This window comes from Bombus vosnesenskii, unplaced genomic scaffold (assembly GCF_011952255.1).
Source record: "Bombus vosnesenskii isolate JDL3184/JDL3185 unplaced genomic scaffold, Bvos_JDL3184-5_v1.1 scf7180000016274, whole genome shotgun sequence".
Lineage (NCBI taxonomy): Eukaryota > Metazoa > Arthropoda > Insecta > Hymenoptera > Apidae > Bombus > Bombus vosnesenskii.
The window spans coordinates 2,339,608-2,359,516 of NW_022884343.1; the positions used below are offsets into that span (position 1 = coordinate 2,339,608).

Here is a 19,909-nt window from a genome sequence, read left to right on the forward strand (position 1 = left end):
AAATTCAATAAGAATTATGTGTTGGTAATTTTTGACCTGCCTCATCAATTTTCCTCACTTCCTCCACTCCTAGACAAGCCTCAAAGGTTGTTGTCGCCTAGGCAACTTGAACGTATACAAAACGTCTCATGTGGTATTGCGTCTCAGAAACTCACGTTTATATCGCTCGAAATGAACCAACGTGACTGCGTTACAGTATACAAACAGAAACAATTTTCTCGAGAATTCACTGCAATCCATCGATGTCAAAGGCGATAAGGAATAACCATGTTGCTGAAATATTTGGGCAATGTTACGCCACCGTATGTAAGTACATATGCTTTGAATTAGTTAATGATTTTAACGACGTTTCGAATAATGCTTGTAATTGATCTAAATACGAAAGTAAGGATAAACATGGTAAAATTTATTGAGAACTTTACTAAGATTAATGTCGAAAAATAATATAACATAATAACAAGTTAATAGTAAGCTAAACTAGAATAATAATAAAATAAAAAATTAGAAAATATAATCTGTTTAGAGAAATATTAAACTAAACTAAAATAATAATGAAATACGAAGTAAAAAAAATAACATTTTTACAATAATACAAAATTAATAGCAAACTGAATTAGGTTAATATTAAAACAAAAAATTAAAAAATAAAATCTACTTGAAGAAACAATAAAATAAAGAATAGATGAAAAACATTAAATCGCACTGAGGTAATAATTAAATATAAAATAGGGGAAAATATTTTAGATAAATTTCTGAAAAATTATTTTATAAAACAGGAGTACGAGAATAGAGTGGTGGGTATAAGCTGGTCACCAAACAGTCTAAAACTGGCTGTCGCTTCCTCTGATCGTTCCATATACCTTTTTGACGAGAATTGCGTGAAACGTGACAAATTTTCCACGAAACCTGTCGATTCGAAGGTACGAAGATATTCGACAATAATTTCCTTACAATTACATTAAGGTATAAGTAAATGTACTCCACTGATTGTATTTCTATCGTATTTTGTATTTTTTATTTTACTCCTGTATCTTAACACTAATCTTACTAGACCCGGTCAAATGACCGGTTTCAAAATTTAATTTGAAATTGTACATTCATTGTTATTTCTTTTGTTCGTCTAACTTTATGTAAATTCTTATATTATCTGATTAATCAATTTCTTAATTTTTTTTAGTGTTAATAAACATAATAAATTTGTTATTTTTTTTTTAGTGTAAGTTTCAAAAAGATATTGTAAAAAACAATAATTGAAATATTATGAAAAATTCTTCAAATTTAAACGATGTGTGTATCTTTATGAAAAATTACCCATCTTTTCTAGTTTGGTAAAAAGAGTTACGTGATCAAGGGTATTGCCTTTTCTCCAGACTCGACAAAAATAGCAGTGGGCCAGACTGACTGTATAGTGTACGTTTACAAAATTGGAGAACAATGGTAAATGATAGAAAAAATTAGTTTAAAGAATTGTCGAAATTCTTTTTGAAAGATATACATATCTCATATAGGGGAGAGAAGAAAGTGATTTGCAACAAGTTTCGTCAAAGTTCTCCTGTCACTTGTCTAATTTGGCTGACCGAGGGACCGATTATTGTTGGTTTGGTAGATGGCAAAGTTCGCATTGCATTGGTGAAGACTCAGAAAGCTCAGACACTTTACACAGCTGATTCGACCACGATTGCGTTGACTTCCAAGTAATCTATCTTCACAATATTTTATTTTCTCGTTAGTTCCTCCGTATTGAAACAAAAATTGCATATTTTATTGTCCTTGTTGAAGTGAATTGAAACAAGATCATGTGTTTATTAGGCAAAAAATAATTGCTAACCTCTACTGTCACTTCTTGCTTGCTTCGTACATCATTCTGTAGAGGATTGATCTTACCGGATATCACGAATAACAGTCTATATGTTTGTGAGCAATTCACTGTAGTTATTACTTTGACACAAAGCACAAGTCCAAGTATAATAAGTCTTACGAAATAAATACGCGCGTGTCAAGAAACTCCGTATACACGTCTGATGCGTCTGTATGCTTATGCTGCGATCGCTGAACTCTCTCGCTCGTCATTTCGTTTGTTTGTTTACACCGGTCGGGGGACAGTTGGAAAGTTTGAACTCGACTGCGTTTGACGGTTGAAAGTAGCGGCAACATTGTTTTGCTCGGAGTTCATTACTCCTTGCAATACCCGTGACCTAACGGCCATGATACTCCGAAACAAAACAACAACAAGATTTGAATTCAAATTCAAATGAGAGACTACCTCACTAATTTCAATAATTTTCAAATGTTGTATGGTCAATATTCCGAACAGCTTTTTTACTATTACATATAATCGCCAGTCGATTTGTTTTCGGGATATTCATAAAAATACTTCTGCTACATTTTATCTTGGTATAAGTTGTGTCATGATCCTGACAATATATTTGAAAGCTAATGAAATCGATAAAGTGGATCCTCGTTTAAATAATTAATAAACGTCTCATATACTTTTAGAAATTTCTTTGCAATATATCTAATTTAAATAAAATCATCATCTTATCTTTAATTTCAGTGTACGAGGAACCGGTTTCTTATCAAGTCACGCTGACGGTAGCATAATAAAGTATCATTTAACCGCCGATGGAAATCACGAGCCTTCTGGACGTATCTGTAATCATACAGTACCAGCATACGCATTAGCATGGACACAATCGCATATTCTGGCTGCAGGGTGCGACAGACGAGTGTCATTTTACGATTCGCGTGGAAAGTTAGTGAAAAATTTCGACTACAGTCGCGAGAACGAAAAAGAAATCGCTGTGGCCTGCTGTAGTCCCAGTGGACAGAGTGTTGCTATCGGATCTTGGGACAAAATACGAATTTTGGATTGGAGTCCTCGACGTTCCATTTGGGAAGAGGCAAATACACGATCTTTGCCTAATTTCTATACAGTCACTGCGATATCCTGGCGTCGTGATGGTTCCAGGTCAGCCTATATAAAATGTTCCATGCAATTGGACCAAATTATAACCCTGAAATGATAGAAGATATGAGGGAATTTAGAAAATAAAAAATAAAGAAGAAAAAATTTAGAAAAATATTTGAGAATAAAAAGCAAAGAATATATGTATATACAGAATAAAAAAGATAAAAATTATATATTATTAACTTTCCAGGTTACTTGTAGGCAGCCTCTGCGGCGCAGTAGAGCAATTCGAAACAGTCCTGAAGAGAACAGTAATCAGAGGAAGTCACGAAGTGGCCTACGTTGGACCCAGCCAAGTAGTGATTCGTCCATTACAAGAGGGCAATCGGCCAGTAATTATTAGATCCCAAACAGGCTACGAAATAGAGGATGTCAAAGTCCTAGGACGAGCTGACAATAATGTGATAGCTCGCACAGCTAACACTCTACTTCTAGCTGACATTGAACTAAATCTTATCAGTGAAATTTCCTGGGAAGACAAAAGCAATAGTGAAAAATTCTTTTTTGAATATCCAAGAGTGTGTCTAATCTTCTGTTCAGGAGAGCTAACCATAGTTGAGTATGGGAACAATGAGGCATTAGGCTCAGTAAGAACAGAAGCAGTAAATCCTCATGTAGTTAGCGTGAGGATCAATGAGAGACAGGCTGCTGAAGCACCGGATAATAAAAGACTCGCTTATTTGTTGGATCCAAGAACTGTTCGCATCATGGACCTGGTAACTGGGCTTACTGTTACATTGGTTTCTCATGATGTCCGTGTAGATTGGCTGGAACTTAGCGAAACAGGCCACAGGTTACTATCTAGAGACAAAAGAGCCAGGTAACGAAGTATTTCGCTCATTTACATGAGATTTCTTTAATCGTTCAGTATGCAGTATTTCGGTATTCTTCTATTCTCGTAGTTGGAAGTATCGTGTCCCTCCTAAATGCAGAAATGTCCTTAGTGTTTTACGGAATGATATAAAAAAGTCATTGGGAGAAACATACAGAGTTTTTGGCTACAGATGTGAAAAAACTTGTACGAAGTAACCTGCTGTCCATGTAGCGTTCAATTTGAGGATCCTGTACACCTTGCTGCTTAGGCTGATCCACTTTCGTTCGTGTAAGGAGGTTTACTCGCTCACAGGGGTATTTCGGTTAATGTTTGATTGTCAATAATTAAAAAAGAAAGTCGAAAACGCAATTTTTTTATTCTTGATTTTTATCTTATTTTAATTTTAAGAATGGCCCCTTAAATTTTTTCACATCTATAGCCGAACTGGTTATCCATTGTTGATATGCAACAGTCGATAACGTAAACTTCTGTCGATTAATATGGAATCTATATTACTAAAAAAATCTACCCCTGAAGTTCCTCTTTCATCCAACATTTATAAATCTTATCGAGATTTCAATATATTCTTAATTCTTGTTATTTACCTAGACTATGGCTAAGTGACGAGCTAGGTGGAAGAATTTTATTACTGACTGGAGTCAGTTTTGCTTCTTGGGTACTAGGCAGTGATGTAGTAGTAGCTCAAACCGGACAAACCTTGGCAGTCTGGTACAACGTCGATGATCCCGAAGTGGCAACATTAATTCCAGTTCGTGGTGACGCCATCGACATTTCTAGAGAAGATGGAAGAACTACTGTCACGGTGGAGGAGGCTGGAGGCAAGGTGGCCTATCTGCTTGATGAACCACTGATAGAATTTGGCACAGCGCTACATGACAATGATTTTGGTAGAGCTTTATTATTCCTGGAGGATTTGGCAGATAGGCCTCAAGCGGAGGCCATGTGGGAAAATGTGGCCAGGAATGCAATGGCTGCTAGACAGTTATTGATAGCTGCCAGGTGCTACGCAGCTCTCGGGGATGTAGCTTGTTCCAGGTTTATATCTGTTTCTTTATTGTTCCTGTCTGTTCTTGCCAATTACAGTGACTTACAAAAGTATTTGAATAATTACCATAAAAAGCTTTTCATTGCTCTTCTAGATTCTTAAAAAATATAATAGAAATCGGCGAAAAGTACCGTGCAGAGACTGGGCATGATCCACTTTCGAGCCCTGACTGTTGGGCAAAGTTAGCCATTCTAAATGGCGAATTAAAAACTGCAGAAGCCATTTATTTGGAACAAAATGAATTAGGCCAGGCTCTGGATATGTACCAAAAATATTGGCACTGGGAGGATGCGTTGATTTTAGCACAAAACAGAGGCTGGCCAGGTCTCCAGGAGCTCAGAGATAGACATCTGACTTGGCTACTCGAAAGTGGCCAGACAGCTAGAGCTGCTGCCATTTTGGAACCCACTAATCCTCGACGTGCAGTCAAGCTATACCTAGATGCTCATCGACCTGGTCGAGCAGCTAGACTTGTTCTGGCCAATCCAGATCTATTAGAAGACAGGTCCATTGTTAATGAAATCGTGAGAGTTTTGAAAGCGACGGACTTAATGGAATTAGCTGGAGAACTGTTGGAAAAGACATCAGAGCCTCTGGAAGCTATTAAATGCTACTCTCAAGCTGGAGTATTCGCAAGAGCATTGGAATTGGCTAGAAAGGTGGATCCTACTTCGGTAGTTGACCTTGAACGAGAATGGGGCAAGCACTTGGCCTCTGCTGGGCACTATGATGCAGCTATTAATCATTTTATAGAGGCAGGAGAAACTGCTCTGGCTCTGGATGCTGCTATCAATGCACGACAGTGGAGAAAAGGGCTACAGATTATACAGGTAAAGATTTCTTCACATTTGCCTATTTTTCTATAGTTAACAGATTACGGAAGATCTCAATATGCGGAAATACCCAATATACATGCAATATTCAAAATAAGGTACTTGTTAATACTAGTATTTTTAAAAGGTGATCGAGGATGATGATCCCACAATAAGGAAACAGTGCGAGAAACTGGCCGAATATTTCGCCTCCATACACGAGAAGAACTTGGCAGAAAGGCTTTTCATTCGATCCGGAGATGCCAGACGTGCAGTTGATGTTCACGTACAAAATGGCAACTGGAGTCGTGCTCATGAAGTAGCTCAAGAGTATATGACTCCTGATGAAGCGAACGAAGTCCTGTTAAAACATGCTACAATCCTCTGTGAAACAGGAGATCTGAAACACGCAGAGGAATTATATCTTGCCATTGGCAAATATGATTCGGCTATAGCGATGTACAGAAAGGCTAGTCGGCGTGCAGATATGATTAGATTAGTAGCAAAATATAGGCCAGATCTTTTGGAGACCACTCACGCACATTTAGCCAGAGAATTGAATGAGTCTAGCAAGCCTCGTGAGGCTGAGGATCATTACCTTGCAGCTGGTGATTGGAGAGGAGCGGTGACTGCTTATAGGGCAGCCAACATGTGGGAGGATGCTCTTCGTGTAGCGAAACAGCATGCTGGAGATAACGCAGCCCAACAGGTCTCGATTACTAGACACTTATCTTTAAAAAATGCAAAAGTGTATAAAATGCATATTATATGCATATATAATTAAAAAATTCTGATTTCTATATAGGTAGCTTTAATATGGGCACGTACATTGGCACCAGAATTAGCAGCCAGGCTGCTTATGCGGCTGAACTACTTAGATGGCTGTCTGCAGCTAGCTTGTGAAGCTGACTTGTTCGATTGGGCTTTGGAAATTGTCAAATATGGGAGTACTGATCAGATGAAAGAAGTTCACTATAGACACGCCATGGCACTGGAAGATGCAGGTCATTTCTCTGAAGCAGAGAAAGAATTTATTAAAGCTGGAAGAACCATGGAGGCTGTTCAGATGTATATTCATACTCGAGATTGGGAGGCTGCTGAAGATGTAGCTCAATCAATTAACCAAGATGCAGTTGCTCAAGTCCTCATTGCCAGGGCTAGTGAAGCAGTTGAAGGACAGGACTATTCCTTGGCCGAGACTTTGCTATTGAGAGCCCATAAACCCGAAATGATTATTGAACACTACAAGGTGATTATTTGATAATACATACTGTGTATATTGATTCATTTCTTAAATGCTTCTTGAATATTACAGAAAGCAGGAATGTGGTCTGAGGCGCTACGCGTTTGCAGAGAATACCTACCGAGTCAACAAGCGAATCTCAGGCGTGAACTTGGTCAAATAAGCGCCTCTCTTGCTGGTGCAAACGCTTTTGAAGAAGCCAAAAAGTGGTTAGAAGTTGGTGAAGTGCGAGCTGCTCTCGATATCTTAATTCTAGATCCTCAAGCGCCTAGGTCGTCTCTTATCAAGGCTGCTGACATTCTACTTCATCAAGCTGATTCAGAAACTGTTGCTCAAATCGGTGGAGATCTTGGCTCGCGTTTGTTTGCTATTGGAGAATATGCTGTTGCTGCTCAGGTTGCCATCTTACAATTGAATATCTTACAAATAAAAGATTGATTTAATTTCACAAATTTAATTTCTTTCTGATTTCCTTTAGGTATTCTTACAGGCAGACAAATTGAAAGATGCTATCGATTCATTGGCTTCTATTGGAGAGTGGGAAAAGGCCAAGAGAATTGTGAATGAACTGGCACCAGATATAGAACCTTATTTGGAAGAGAAGTATAAGGAAGCAATGCTGAGGGATGGACAAATAGATAGACTTGTAGAAATAGATGCAGATGCAGGACTAGAGATACTAGCTAATAAAGGTCAATGGAACCAAGTATTCGAGACTGCAAGCACTCAAGGAACTCAGGTTTTGCACAAATATGTGGCACAAAGAGCGGTTCAACTATTGAAAGGGAATGCTCCACTAGATGCTTTGCAATTGTATGTTAAGTATGGTACTCCTCCCATCCAGCAAAATTTTAATCTCTACTTACAGTTGTCTGAAAGCATTTTAAATTCAGAGGTAAGAATAGCATACTGATAAACTTGGTAAAAAAGAAATAGTCAGCTGGAAGCTGTTTTGTTTCAGGCATATTATGAATACAGATACTTAAGTCACTTGAGAACTGTACTCTTGGATCTTTGGAAGAATTTAAAATCATTAGAATCAAGTCAAAAATCGAAATTTGAGAGAGTACTCAAAGCTACTCATTATTCAGCAGTGAAATGTGGTTGTCGTGATTATCCTGTACTTTCTGGCCTGGTCTTAAAAGCCTCCATTACTTTACTGAGGTACACTGACCTTCTTCTTGCTGATAGAGCTTACTATGAAGCAGGGATAGAAGCACGTACAGCTGGGAAGAACAGTGAAGCCTTTGTTTTTCTAAACCATTTCCTGGATTTAGAGGAATGCATAGAAGAAGGTGATAGTACCGTGTTGGATGTTGAAGATTTAGCTGTAACAGACTTCCCTGTGGAGGTTCCTCTGCCAGAGACATTGAGTTTAACAGCAGAACAGAGAGAAGAAGTCCGTGAATGGGTTCTTGCTGTATCTATGGATCAAAAAGTGGAGCAGGTTCTCCCCACAGATCACAGAGGAGTCTATGTAGGTTCATTGACTGCTCACTCTGTTGATTCTGGAAGTCTTCAAGCTTGCATCTTGACTGGGTATCCCATTCGAGGTTCAATCATTAAATTTGCAGAGGTATTTTATAAATTCTACCAGTGAATTTTATTTCTTTTTTAATCTTTTTCAAAGTATAATGATAAATTGCTATCTGTAAAGGTTCAGCATGTGGCAGATCGTGATGACTGGACAAAGTTGATTAATACTGCACGCCAAGCTCCTCAGGATTCAAATCTTAATGATATTCTAGCTTTCATTCAAGAATGGTTCGGAGCAATTCCCAACTATTCTTTTTAAAGGCATATGGTGTTACTTATTGTTACAGTTTCCAAAATAGAAAAGTATAAGTTTCTATGTAAATATAAGTGTATTAATGTAAGTATAAACAAGATTAAATTATTAATAAAATGAATATAAATGAAATATATTTAAAAACTAGCAGTGACCTTCTAATGATAAGGTAACGCAGAAAGAAAACGACCTCATTTCTCTAGAATTTATTTAAATAAGGCTGCATTATGTAAATAATTACTCTAACTTAAGCATAAATAGTTTCTATGCAATGTGAATATACATGCAACGTGTGTCCACGGGATTTCTCATGTCTTATCGTTAAAGTGACTCTATGTATAACGATCGACCCTAACGAGTTATCAAGATAACTATCACTCGTTGTCTGAACACCTATCCGCGATGGATGTTTATATTTATACGACTACTCAGTGATGACTATGGGCGTATTGCATTTTTATACAGAGATAATATGTATATCTCGAAAATAGTAGTACAAGCTAGAAATGATAAACTAAATAACGCACAATACTCTTTTTTGAGTTCCTCTTTGCATTACATTCATTTTATCCAACCGCCTTTGATCATTTTTAATACCTTATTATTTACACCTATTTTAAGTGTAAATAAAACATAAAATAACAGATAAAGGGAAAACTTAGTGAAAGCTAAATTAATTTTATGCAGACACAAATATTGAAAAATTAATGCTATGAAATTTAACAGTGCTCATCATTTTACCCTTGGTAAAACATCAAGACAATATGGCTGTATTATTCACCTTGATTATGACACTTGTGAAAATAAAGAGGCATCATTGAACAGAGAGAATGCGTTTGATTTAGTTTTTATTAAGTATCTGGCATTTCTTGCTTATACCATCATTTCCTAAATATTTTGTGTAAATATACAAGAAGTGCCTTAAAAGATTTACTGTAAATAAGATTTCCAAGTGAAAAACAAGATATTAAGGATTCTACTTGGCTATCTGGTCATAGAATTTTTAAATTATTTAAGAGTTACAAAGTTACTAATCAATTCTATAAAAATATCAGAAATCATCTGATTTTTCACTCAAAGATCTATTTCTTCCTATGATACAGTATACTTCAGGAGACACTTTGTATGCAGTTTACAATAACTGAATATACAAAACATTTGATAAATAGTGCATTTCCTGGTAATAAGGAAATTTTTTCCTTATCTATCTCATACCAAGTATGCAAAGAAATTCCCCATTTGTATAACATTATGTTAAGCCTATAATTTTATAAACACATTTTCTTCCTCTATTAACATTTGTTAATCACCTTCTACCCTGTTCAATTAAATAATCATAATTAATTTACAATTTGGAATGTTTTATATAATTTTCAATTATAATAAAATAATTCAGATTTAAAAAAATTATATCGAAATGGTGCATAAGATAATTAAATGTGAATTTAAATGTAAACAATTTACTTAAACATAAATCTACTATTATCAGTGTCTTCTTTTCAAACACATATAACACATTATGTTATATCCAGAAAATACTCTATTTATTAAATACTCTGCACACATATTGTATCAGGACTACAAAACTCCTCACTCGAAGTTTCCTCTTTCTTATAAAAATGAAGAATATGTTAAATACGAAGGAGGTTCTGAACATATACAGTACATACATATTATGCTTTGCCTTTAGGATTTTACTAAAACGTATTTTACTTTGTCATCCTGTCTTAAATATCGAACAGTTCCCGTATTTAATAATTCTTCTTTTATTTCTTGAGAGAAAATATTTCAATTAAACTATTTCATTTCAATTCGCATTACAATATATGCAGGAGAAATTCTTGCAAGAAGTACAAGTCATAGCTACTTGCAAATTAAAGATAAAAGAAGATACCACATAAAGTATTCAAATATAAATTCTTATAGTAGCATAGAAACTTGTATGATACTGTTCATGTCCTATCCTAATAATCTAAAAAAAGCAATTTAGACTTAACTCCATGGAATTTTCCATATTTACTAACTACGACCAATTCAAATTGCAAGAATTTCTTCTATAATCTTTAAAATGAACCAAAAAATTGTATAATCTCACACTTTATAAAGACTCATTACTACTGCTGCGTGATCCTGAATACCGGACCAATTCTCAGGAAGAATCTCCGCAACACGGACCTTAATTCCGGTTTGAGATCAAAGCACATAACCTCACAAAGTAATGGGTAACAGCTAGATGCGTGGACTGCAAACCGATTGTCGCTCATCTTTAGGATCCTCGTGAGAAGCAACAACAATATCGGAGTCCAAGCATCTCGGTGAGCTTCGTTGGAAAGTGCTAGGAAATATTCCAGTGCTTCACAAGCCACTTCAACAAGCCTGGTTTCCACTTTGCTCCAGTCAGCTCTGTGGGCTTCATCACTATACATCTTAAAGAGGATTCTCAATGCACAGGCTAATGACTGTGTTTCTTGTTTAAGCAAATTTGGTTTCACGTTGCCTCGGAAACCAGCTTTCCACAGCGCATTCCGTTGTTCATGGTTGGAATTGAAACTCTTCGCAAATCTATGGGATTTCAACAAACATTCGACTAACTGTAATAGATGCGTAGTAGTCAGAGCACAGTACATGCCCTGTTCCTCCTTCTGTTGGTCTGCACCAGCTCTTACACCCAATTCAGAGGACTTCCCATTAAACATGTCCGCCTGTGCCAATGCTAGATTCTCCTGGTCTTCCTTCCTGGACGTAGCTGGGTAGAACACAATGTTGTCTATTGTTTGAATCAGCTCCAACTGCACCACACATTTAATTAATAATGCGGAAAAAACTTTGTTTTTCGCGGTCTCGCCGTTTGTTAAACTTTGAGAGCTATTGCTTCTTTTGAGGATCCCCATATGGCTGTCTGCATCTCCTGTGATTACATCTAGGTCAGACTCCTTATTAGGCGACTGAGGTTTCCAAGTGAGTAAGGCGGATGGCAGGGTGCTCTCGAAGATATCGAGGACACAACTACAGGTCTTCTCCCAAGTTTGCTCGTCGAACTTAATGCCATTGCTGATCACCAAGTTCTCTAGGCAGTTGGTTCCCGAACGTGCCAACTGCTCGTTGTCCTGTTGCACGCACCAGAGCAGTTGAGAGTACAGCTGCTCTAGTAGAAGAGGCCCCAAAGTGTCATAGAATTGTGAGAACACATCGACGATTGCGTACAGAGCGTGGTTACACGTTGTTGTCATCCATTCTGCTTTCTGAAATATTAACATGGATGCTCATATGTTCACTATAAGAATTATTGTACTGTAGCGACACGCGAGTAGAACAAATTCAAATCCTATTATTGTTTCGGAGTATCATGACCGTTAGGTCACAGATATTGCAAGGAGTAATGAACTCCGAGCAAAACAATGTCGCCGCTACTTTCAACCGTCAAACGCAGTCGAGTTCAAACTTTCCAACTGTCCCCAGTATAAACCAGTATAAATAAACAAACGAAATGATGAGCGACAGAGTTCAGCGATCGCAGCATAAGCATACAGACGCATCAGACGTGTATACGGAGTTTCTTGACACGCGCGTATTTATTTCGTAAGACCTATTATATCTGGACTTGTGCTTTGTGTCGAATTCATATCGTTAATAAATTGCTCACAAACAATTAGACTGTTATTCGTGATATCCGGTAAGATCAATCCTCTACAGTACATTATTTGGAGTACCAAATATAATCATCAGTGCCAAAGACAATTTATATATTATGCAGACCAAAAAAAAGCAGCAGTGTTAAAAATAAATTTTTTCACGCACCTCTGTATGTTGTTCAGGAAGTTTCATGTTGTCAAAGATTCTGAACAGGACTTGGAAGAGATCTTTCCACCAATGGGGTTTAAAAGAAGCTCCATGTGTTTTCACGACGTCGAAAAGAACGGTCAGCGCTCGTGTTCGAACATCCAACTTACACCTACTCACTATACACGATAACTCGAACAACAGCGGGAACCATCCTCTAACCTATATAAATAAAATCTTCGAGTAGTAAATTTTTTATAATAAAAAGTTCACCGAATGTACCTAGTGGACAAGTTGCAAGGATTTAAAAAAAATTGGGGATATATAAAAAAAAATATGAGATCTTTACCCAAGCTCTATCTTCTTCAGACACCATTCCACTATCATCCATCATGCCCTCCGCGAAGAGATTTGGATTGGCGTCGATATATGACGCGCAAGAACGTATCAATCTTATGGCCTCCATACTTGTCTCGGGGAAGGAGGCGTTGCAAGCAAATTCACTGAGGCACTTTACGGCGTCTTGAAAGGAATCTACCATGATACTGAAATCTTCAGCATACAATTCATCTGAAAATATATACCAAATATAAAATAAACCAATTAAAACTATCACATCAAGTATATCACCACATCTCCAAACACTCACTTATAATCTTCCCAGTCATAGAAAATGCTAGCTCAACAACAGCTTCATCTCTGTCGCTAGCTGCATGGTGGAACACACTGAATATATTTTTCCATCCTGATCGAATATTAGGAGCCTGTGAGTGTACAATTTGCGCGACACAACGGACCACCATGTCCCTAATCACTGGTGATCGATTCTTTTTCATGATATGCTCAAACGGTCTGAGGAAATCCTTTTGAAACCGGAAATTAGCGAATTCCCCCTTCTCTATGAACTTAGTCGCAAGTTGTCTCAAAGAATCGACTGCAAAAAAAGCGATATCCTGGCGAGGACTGCAACCAACTCTATCAAAGTGATCTCCTATCACTTGCCAAATCCTGGACCACTGAAGTCTGATACGTCCCATGTTATAATAAGAAATTTCTACGATCTTGGTTAAAGAGAACATCCGCGGCTGCGTTGGGTGTGATAATTCTTCCAGAGAGACTTGACAGAGAGCTTTCACGAATTCTACAATGGCGTCACCATCTAGTCTAGTGGAACCGGTGAATATTCGATCGACAGCTACCACCACGCTTTGAGAGCTTGTCTCTCCTATTGATTCCTTTACGCTTGCTAAAAGGCATATAAAAAAACGAAGCATGTAAAATAAATAGATAGAAAATAAACAGAAGTTAAAGAATACAATTTTTGTTGACTAGGATTTCATCTTTAATATGTGTGCATTTTTCTATGAAAAATTTATGAGATGTCAATGACATACTTACGGTCCAACGAGCTGAGATTCAAATTATTGTTCTGATGCAAGTTGTTATGTGTTAGGTTGAAGTTTACTAATGGTGAAGGGAAATGCGGCTTCGAAGGTGGACCCAAGAGCTGAGGTCTGACTCCAGTTCCAATTAATTGGGCAAGCTCGAGTTGAGAGATACATTTAACAACATCCAACCAAGAGCTGCCAAGATAATTACCATCAGTGTGAGCTACAGTAATCAGAGTTTTGATCGTATCGATGTTCTTCGCCTTCATTTCAGTGATCGGTGAATTCGCAGTCAATAAAGTAAACCGTGCTAAGGCTTGCACATACGCGTCCCGTTCTAACTATAATTAAAACAGAAAAATACAATTTACAACAAAGATCTTGAGTGATTTGAAGCTTATGATGTACCTTATATATTCTACAGTTCATACAGCTTCGGACGTAAAAGTAACCAACTGAATAAAACTAGCCGAAACAGGACTATCATAGTAGTTTAAAATTTCGCTGATATCGCAGAAACGCTTACCGTCATATGAAATATGCAAGCAATGCGTATTGCGCATCTAATACCATCTAGACAAAGGGAAGCAATTTCTGGATCATCGCAGTCTTGAAGACCGACACTGAATGCGGCTAAAAATGGTGTCCACGCCATTTTAAACATAGGTCGAACGTGTTCCAGGTGTTTAGCCGTGGTGAACGGTGCTTGAACGTGACTGACAGATTCCATTAGATTTTTCGCTGCTGTCGAGATTACTTCCATCTCCATGTTCCATAAAAGCCGTCGTTTCTTTTCGCTAGATATCACTGTAACACCAAACATATTTAAAATTATTAATTATATAACAATCTACTTAATTAGTTCAATTTCTATTTACCTTGCTTGCCAGGTCGATTAGGATTGGATTTCATCTTAATTTCATTACCGGCAATCTCGTCATAAATTTTCGATAAGTACTCTTCAGGGAGATCCTCGTTATCACTAATGCGTCGGTTTAGCTTGATATATTGCTCTTTGGTCATTTTATTTTTCACTTGAGGCGAGTGTAGATCGGTAGTCAACATAATGATCGAAAAGCCCAATACATACGCGGTGTCCGCACTTGTGAATAACCCATTACTGGTAAAGTAAAAGATGAATTAATTTATGAAAAAAAAATGTTAAAATTATATAATATTATGTACAAGAAGATAACACGGAAGAAATATGAAAAAACATGATAATATGATATCATATAATACTAAAATTTAAAGGATACTTACTTTGGATTACATTCACAATATCGACTAGCAAACTTCTCCATTAATCGATCAATCTTCTGCGCCTCCCCAGGCAACCGAAAGCCCTCGAGAAAGTATCTAAGGGCTGTAACTAAATCGCGGTCGGCAAAATTCATTTGATCAATATAGCTGTACATCACCTGATTGTGATTATGGTCGCCGAGAAAATCGCCGATCGCGGTCTTATCGAGTCGCTCGTCCATATGAAGCCAACGGGCAACATCTTCAGACGAATTACCTAGAAGACTTTGTTCTTGAAGATATTGTACTCCCTTGCTTGGCTTTCGATTAAAACTAGAGATAAAAATACCAATTTAATTAATAAAATACATGTCTCTTTGCAACTCTGCCATTTCCTACGTGTCATTACAGTGATTTAAAATACCAGGTAGTCCTATTATCCTTCTGCAATTTAACTTACATTCAACATTTTATGACCGATTTGTACCTAGTTAAATTAAAAGGCTGTTCATAACTTGGCTATAATTATAAATTTTTGTAATATGTCTATTTTAACACATCTCCATATAGTTCCATATAATTCCATATAATGAACGTAAAAGGAATTATACGATATAATAACATACGATGTTGAGTCAACTATTTAACACAAATCAATTGTTCAAGTGAAAGAAGTAAAAGAATTTTGTTTTGAGACAACCTGATGCTTTAAATATCAGAATAAGACGAAGGAACTAAAAAACGAATTGTAATCCATACATATCGATGCCAGTCTCCCACACTTCTTTTTGTTGTTTCTGGACCTCATATTGTTCAGGAGAATCCGGGATCTCCTTGTTTCCTACTAAACTAGAGTTCGCTGAGGATAGACTACCAGCACTTCCATAACGAGGCAGGGGAGGTTCCACTGGAGGATCAGGGGGCTCAGATGGGAATTGCTGATCAGCTGGAACACTAGGGTTCACATACAGATCTCTGCTCCACTCAACCATACACTTCAAGATGGATACTAAACATTCAAGACCTCTGATCCTCATTGATTTCTCTTGATTGGGTGATGCACCTAATTCTAGTGCTTGTCTACCTTGTGCTATCTTTGATAAGTCATTCACAAGCCTGTAAAAATATAGAATATAACTAATTTAATCTCTCTATAAAAATATAATAATATGAAATATAAAATATTCATTCGTTTTATAGATTTACAGGTAATTGTTGTTTTCCAACCTTTCAAACAGATTCGCAGCTGATAAGTCACAGTCGTAGTTCACATAGATATCCACGACACTCTGTGCATCCGCACAAATACGAGTCAAAGCGTGAATCACCATCCATTTGTGTTCAAAAGAACTGCTAGAAGTCTCGAGGATATTCATAAAAATCTCCTTGAAGAAAACCTCTATCTGCATTTTTAAGTGCATTTTGAAGCGAGCCAGCAGTGCGAGAAACAATGCTAGAGATAATTCAAACACCTCGGGAACGGAAGAGACACCGTTTTTCGAGAGTGCTACACAGAGGTACTGTTTTATGGCTATGACAAACATTTCATTGGAACGCAATACTGGTCCAGCATTTTGCAGGATACCCAGAAGCAATTGTAAGGAAAGGATCTTCGACCTGAGCTGGTGGGACCTAAAGAGAGTATACCACAAAAATTTCATAAGATGCTAAACTTTGAGATACCAACTTGCATGATTATTAGAAAAGTGACATACTCTTTCTCTATTTGTGAAATTGTGATACATGAAATAACAAATATTCCAATATCACAACTTTAAATGGTTAAGTCAAAGAACCAATTAGGTTTTACTTGATTTATATGAGATACAAAAATGTCAATCTCAAAAAGACTTCTGAATCAACTTAAAAATAATTGTCTGCATTAAAACATTTTCTTAATAAAAAGACTCTTTACACATACTTGGGATCTGGAGTGCCATCAGGAAGTGGTTTCATGGAAAGTTTGCAAAGTGCTCTGAAAACCAAAAAAGCGTCCTTCTGTAGCACATGAGTGAACTTCGCCCTGACCATATTATCGCTCTCTGCAACGGCCTCGTCGGAATTCTCATCTATAGGCACTTGATCTAAGCTAGCCTCCTCTGACGTTACAGTAGTTATATTCGTCGAATCTTCGGGAATAATAGAATTTACTACATCCTCTAAAATTCCTCTCACTATTAACTGTGATTCTTGACTGCTCTCCACTGATGGTTCTTCGTGGTTTACTGTTTCGGTTTCAAGCTCTCCAGAAGTGCAGTTAGTGGAGTTTACATTGGTGGTTTCGGCTTGATCTACCTCGTTCCGGACGGTCTCTTCTTCCTAGGAAAGCAGAAAATATTTCTCAACATTCTTTTATGTAAGTTTCAGTAATGCAATTTTATGCCAATTAGTTAGTAAACTTACTGCCTGCGTTTCCATACGTGCAAAAATAACATTAATCATCTGAGTGAGCGTAGCTCGAGCTGTAGTTTGATTAACCAGATTCCTTGAGGCCAGATAAACACTGTATACCGTGCGTATGGTGAGCAACACAGTACCCTCATGAACTTCCACATGTTGACTGGTCATAACTGTGAGAAGGGCTTTTATAATCTGCAATTGGACTCCTTCGTCCGTCTGTGGCCCCATGAAACATCCACATATTGTTTCAACAATGCGTACAATGAGCAGCTTATTTGGCTCTGTAGAATCAGGTACATTTCCCGTAAGGTGTCCATAGGCAATTAACTTTTGTAAACAATCCAAAGCAGTGACCACGATTCTTGGTGACTTGCTTTGACAGGCCAATTCAAAGGGCAGAAAATACTTTTCTGCAGAGATAACATATGAATCACTGCGAGGCTGTGGCAAAGCGGTTGATAATTGAGTGCCTGAGCCTTCTTTGATTTCATTTCTCAAGTTATCTGAAAAACAATATATATTTAAAGTTATAAATTGATTTTAATATTTCTTTGAAAATATAATGTAAAATTATTTTCAGTCTGTATTTCTCAAAAACTTGAAGAAAATCAAGCAACTTTGTATAGTAACTAATTAAAAATATACAGAAATATAACAGACAATACATATACATATTGATTCCTATTTTCATATGGACATATGTATATATTTAATATTACAACACATGTACATCAAATGTCAAAGTCCAAGAACTGAACAACATACAATATAATTATGTTACTTAATATCTATATATTACTGAATAAAAAGAAAAATTGAAGCTGATGCAATATATTAAATCATCGAATTAATCTAATTAGATCTTTCTATGAAGACCAAGAAATGCAATTTTACCAGTCAATTTTAAAACCCTAAAAAATTTAATGTCCTATTCTGAAGAAGAATCTTCCATCAATCCCTGTATAACCAAGATCTTATTAGAACATTCAGAGAATAATGGATTAAAATATTAAACTAATTCCAATTATAAATCACACAATATAATCATTTATAATACTTTGCAGTAGAGTATCACAATTTTAAGCATTTGCTATAATAGTTTTGTGTTGTATGCATAACTCTCAAGGAACTTCTTCGATTACACATATTAGTGTTATCACACAGGATAAGTTGATGATTAATGAATTTACCAAGTGCAGTCTCGCAGGATTTTCTGAGCTGAGAGAGGTGCGACCGTTTGACATCCCGGTCAGCCAGGATCTTTTCCAAAGCTCTGATAATGAACATCTCTTTGGAGTTATCTCGCATCGTCGCCGGGCCGCGCTGATTCCTCTGCTACGCTGGCACGGGAGCACACGCGACTCGATCGAAGTCTCGCATCTTTACCACCGTGATTTGCGTACTGGTTCCTCGTACATCGTTTTGCACCACCTTCTGGAGGTAGAAGTCGTCCGCGGAAACCTCTGCGACACTGTCGATGAAACGCGTATCGATTAGGAGCTTTACTAACGACAAATAGATGGAACAACGATATTTCAAATGAGTTTCGCCTTGAGATTACGTTTCAATCCATTTTTCACGAAATCATGTGAAGCGATGACGAAACTCCGAAAAATGACAGCAAACTTTCGAAACAGCGGAGAAACCACACAAGAGACAGACTGAAACGACGAAGGAGGTTCAAGTGGCGCCCTCCACACACATACACACACGTGCATACACCTACTAGTTACTTATGAGGAATCTAGGAATCCCTATATAAATACCGTACATACCGGGCATAAAATTTTGGTATATATTATTATTTATATTATTATTATCTTTATTTATATTATTATACATTATATATATTATTTATTATTTATTAAAATACAGAAGTTTTAGATTGTAAGATTCCTCTTACATTTCTGTGGTTATTAAAGTACAGAAGTTTTAATATATGAATTATTTAAACTTTTCTTTAAATTTTATTAGATTTCCCTTACACTTTTTTGCTCATCCAAATAAAGAAATTTTAGTATATAAATCGTTTATTAAAAGTATGTATTATTATAGTAGTAATTGTATATTATAATAGTAATTATTCGTTCTAAATGATTTTCTATATCACAGAAGTTTAAAAAATGATAAAGGCTTGTGAATATCGCCTGCTATAGACGATACTGTGTTAACTAGTGGCGGAAAAATTAAATGACTGTATTGAATTTTGCAAATTTCGAAATTTTATATTTGTTACTGATATTAATTAAGATAAAGATTTTTTCTTTGTAATAAAAGATATATTACTTTAAGTTCAGTTGCACTATTTTTTAAAGTTTAAATTTGTGACTGACTAAAGGAAATATTTTATTCTACCACAGACGCGCCAAATGTACAACTTTCTGCAATTTGCAGGAAGACGACTAAT

General features: G+C 36.6%; 2 protein-coding genes across 3 annotated transcripts; one reads left to right on the forward strand and one right to left on the reverse strand.

Moving 5' to 3' along the window:
• The first annotated feature begins 198 nt into the window (after positions 1 to 198).
• Positions 199 to 9,186, forward strand: LOC117242584 (intraflagellar transport protein 172 homolog). Its single transcript, XM_033509379.1, has 14 exons — positions 199 to 306; positions 777 to 920; positions 1,325 to 1,437; positions 1,509 to 1,694; positions 2,555 to 2,968; positions 3,159 to 3,788; positions 4,392 to 4,838; positions 4,943 to 5,678; positions 5,809 to 6,369; positions 6,466 to 6,909; positions 6,976 to 7,299; positions 7,382 to 7,798; positions 7,865 to 8,479; positions 8,561 to 9,186. The coding sequence occupies exons 1-14, from the start codon at positions 268 to 270 to the stop codon at positions 8,696 to 8,698; spliced, it is 5,208 nt and encodes a 1,735-aa protein (XP_033365270.1). The 5' UTR covers positions 199 to 267; the 3' UTR covers positions 8,699 to 9,186.
• On the reverse strand, positions 8,884 to 19,215 carry LOC117242585 (brefeldin A-inhibited guanine nucleotide-exchange protein 1). Of its 2 annotated transcripts, XM_033509382.1 has the most exons (14): positions 19,064 to 19,215; positions 18,693 to 18,973; positions 17,506 to 18,005; positions 17,024 to 17,421; positions 16,330 to 16,734; positions 15,862 to 16,218; positions 15,124 to 15,435; positions 14,739 to 14,980; positions 14,387 to 14,667; positions 13,871 to 14,201; positions 13,122 to 13,718; positions 12,822 to 13,042; positions 12,491 to 12,694; positions 8,884 to 11,934 (listed from the first exon to the last, which is right to left on the reverse strand). In XM_033509382.1, exons 2-14 carry the CDS (start codon positions 18,808 to 18,810, stop codon positions 10,807 to 10,809), a joined length of 5,094 nt encoding a protein of 1,697 aa, XP_033365273.1. In that variant the 5' UTR covers positions 18,811 to 18,973; positions 19,064 to 19,215; the 3' UTR covers positions 8,884 to 10,806. The 2 variants fall into 2 exon arrangements, with proteins under 2 accessions (XP_033365273.1, XP_033365271.1); XM_033509380.1 differs by having other exon boundaries at positions 18,693 to 19,194.
• Positions 19,216 to 19,909: the final 694 nt, after the last annotated feature.

Coding starts and splice junctions, on each gene's coding strand:
- LOC117242584 (XM_033509379.1), top strand. CDS start 268: ATGTTGCTGAAATATTTGGGCAATGTTACGCCACCGTAT. Junction 307..776: donor GCAATGTTACGCCACCGTAT/GTAAGTACATAT, acceptor TTTATAAAACAG/GAGTACGAGAATAGAGTGGT. Junction 3,789..4,391: donor TCTAGAGACAAAAGAGCCAG/GTAACGAAGTAT, acceptor TTATTTACCTAG/ACTATGGCTAAGTGACGAGC.
- LOC117242585 (XM_033509382.1), bottom strand. CDS start 18,810: ATGCGAGATAACTCCAAAGAGATGTTCATTATCAGAGCTTTGGAAAAG. Junction 16,735..17,023: donor GATGGCACTCCAGATCCCAA/GTATGTGTAAAG, acceptor TACTCTCTTTAG/GTCCCACCAGCTCAGGTCGA. Junction 16,219..16,329: donor GCTGCGAATCTGTTTGAAAG/GTTGGAAAACAA, acceptor ATATTTTTACAG/GCTTGTGAATGACTTATCAA.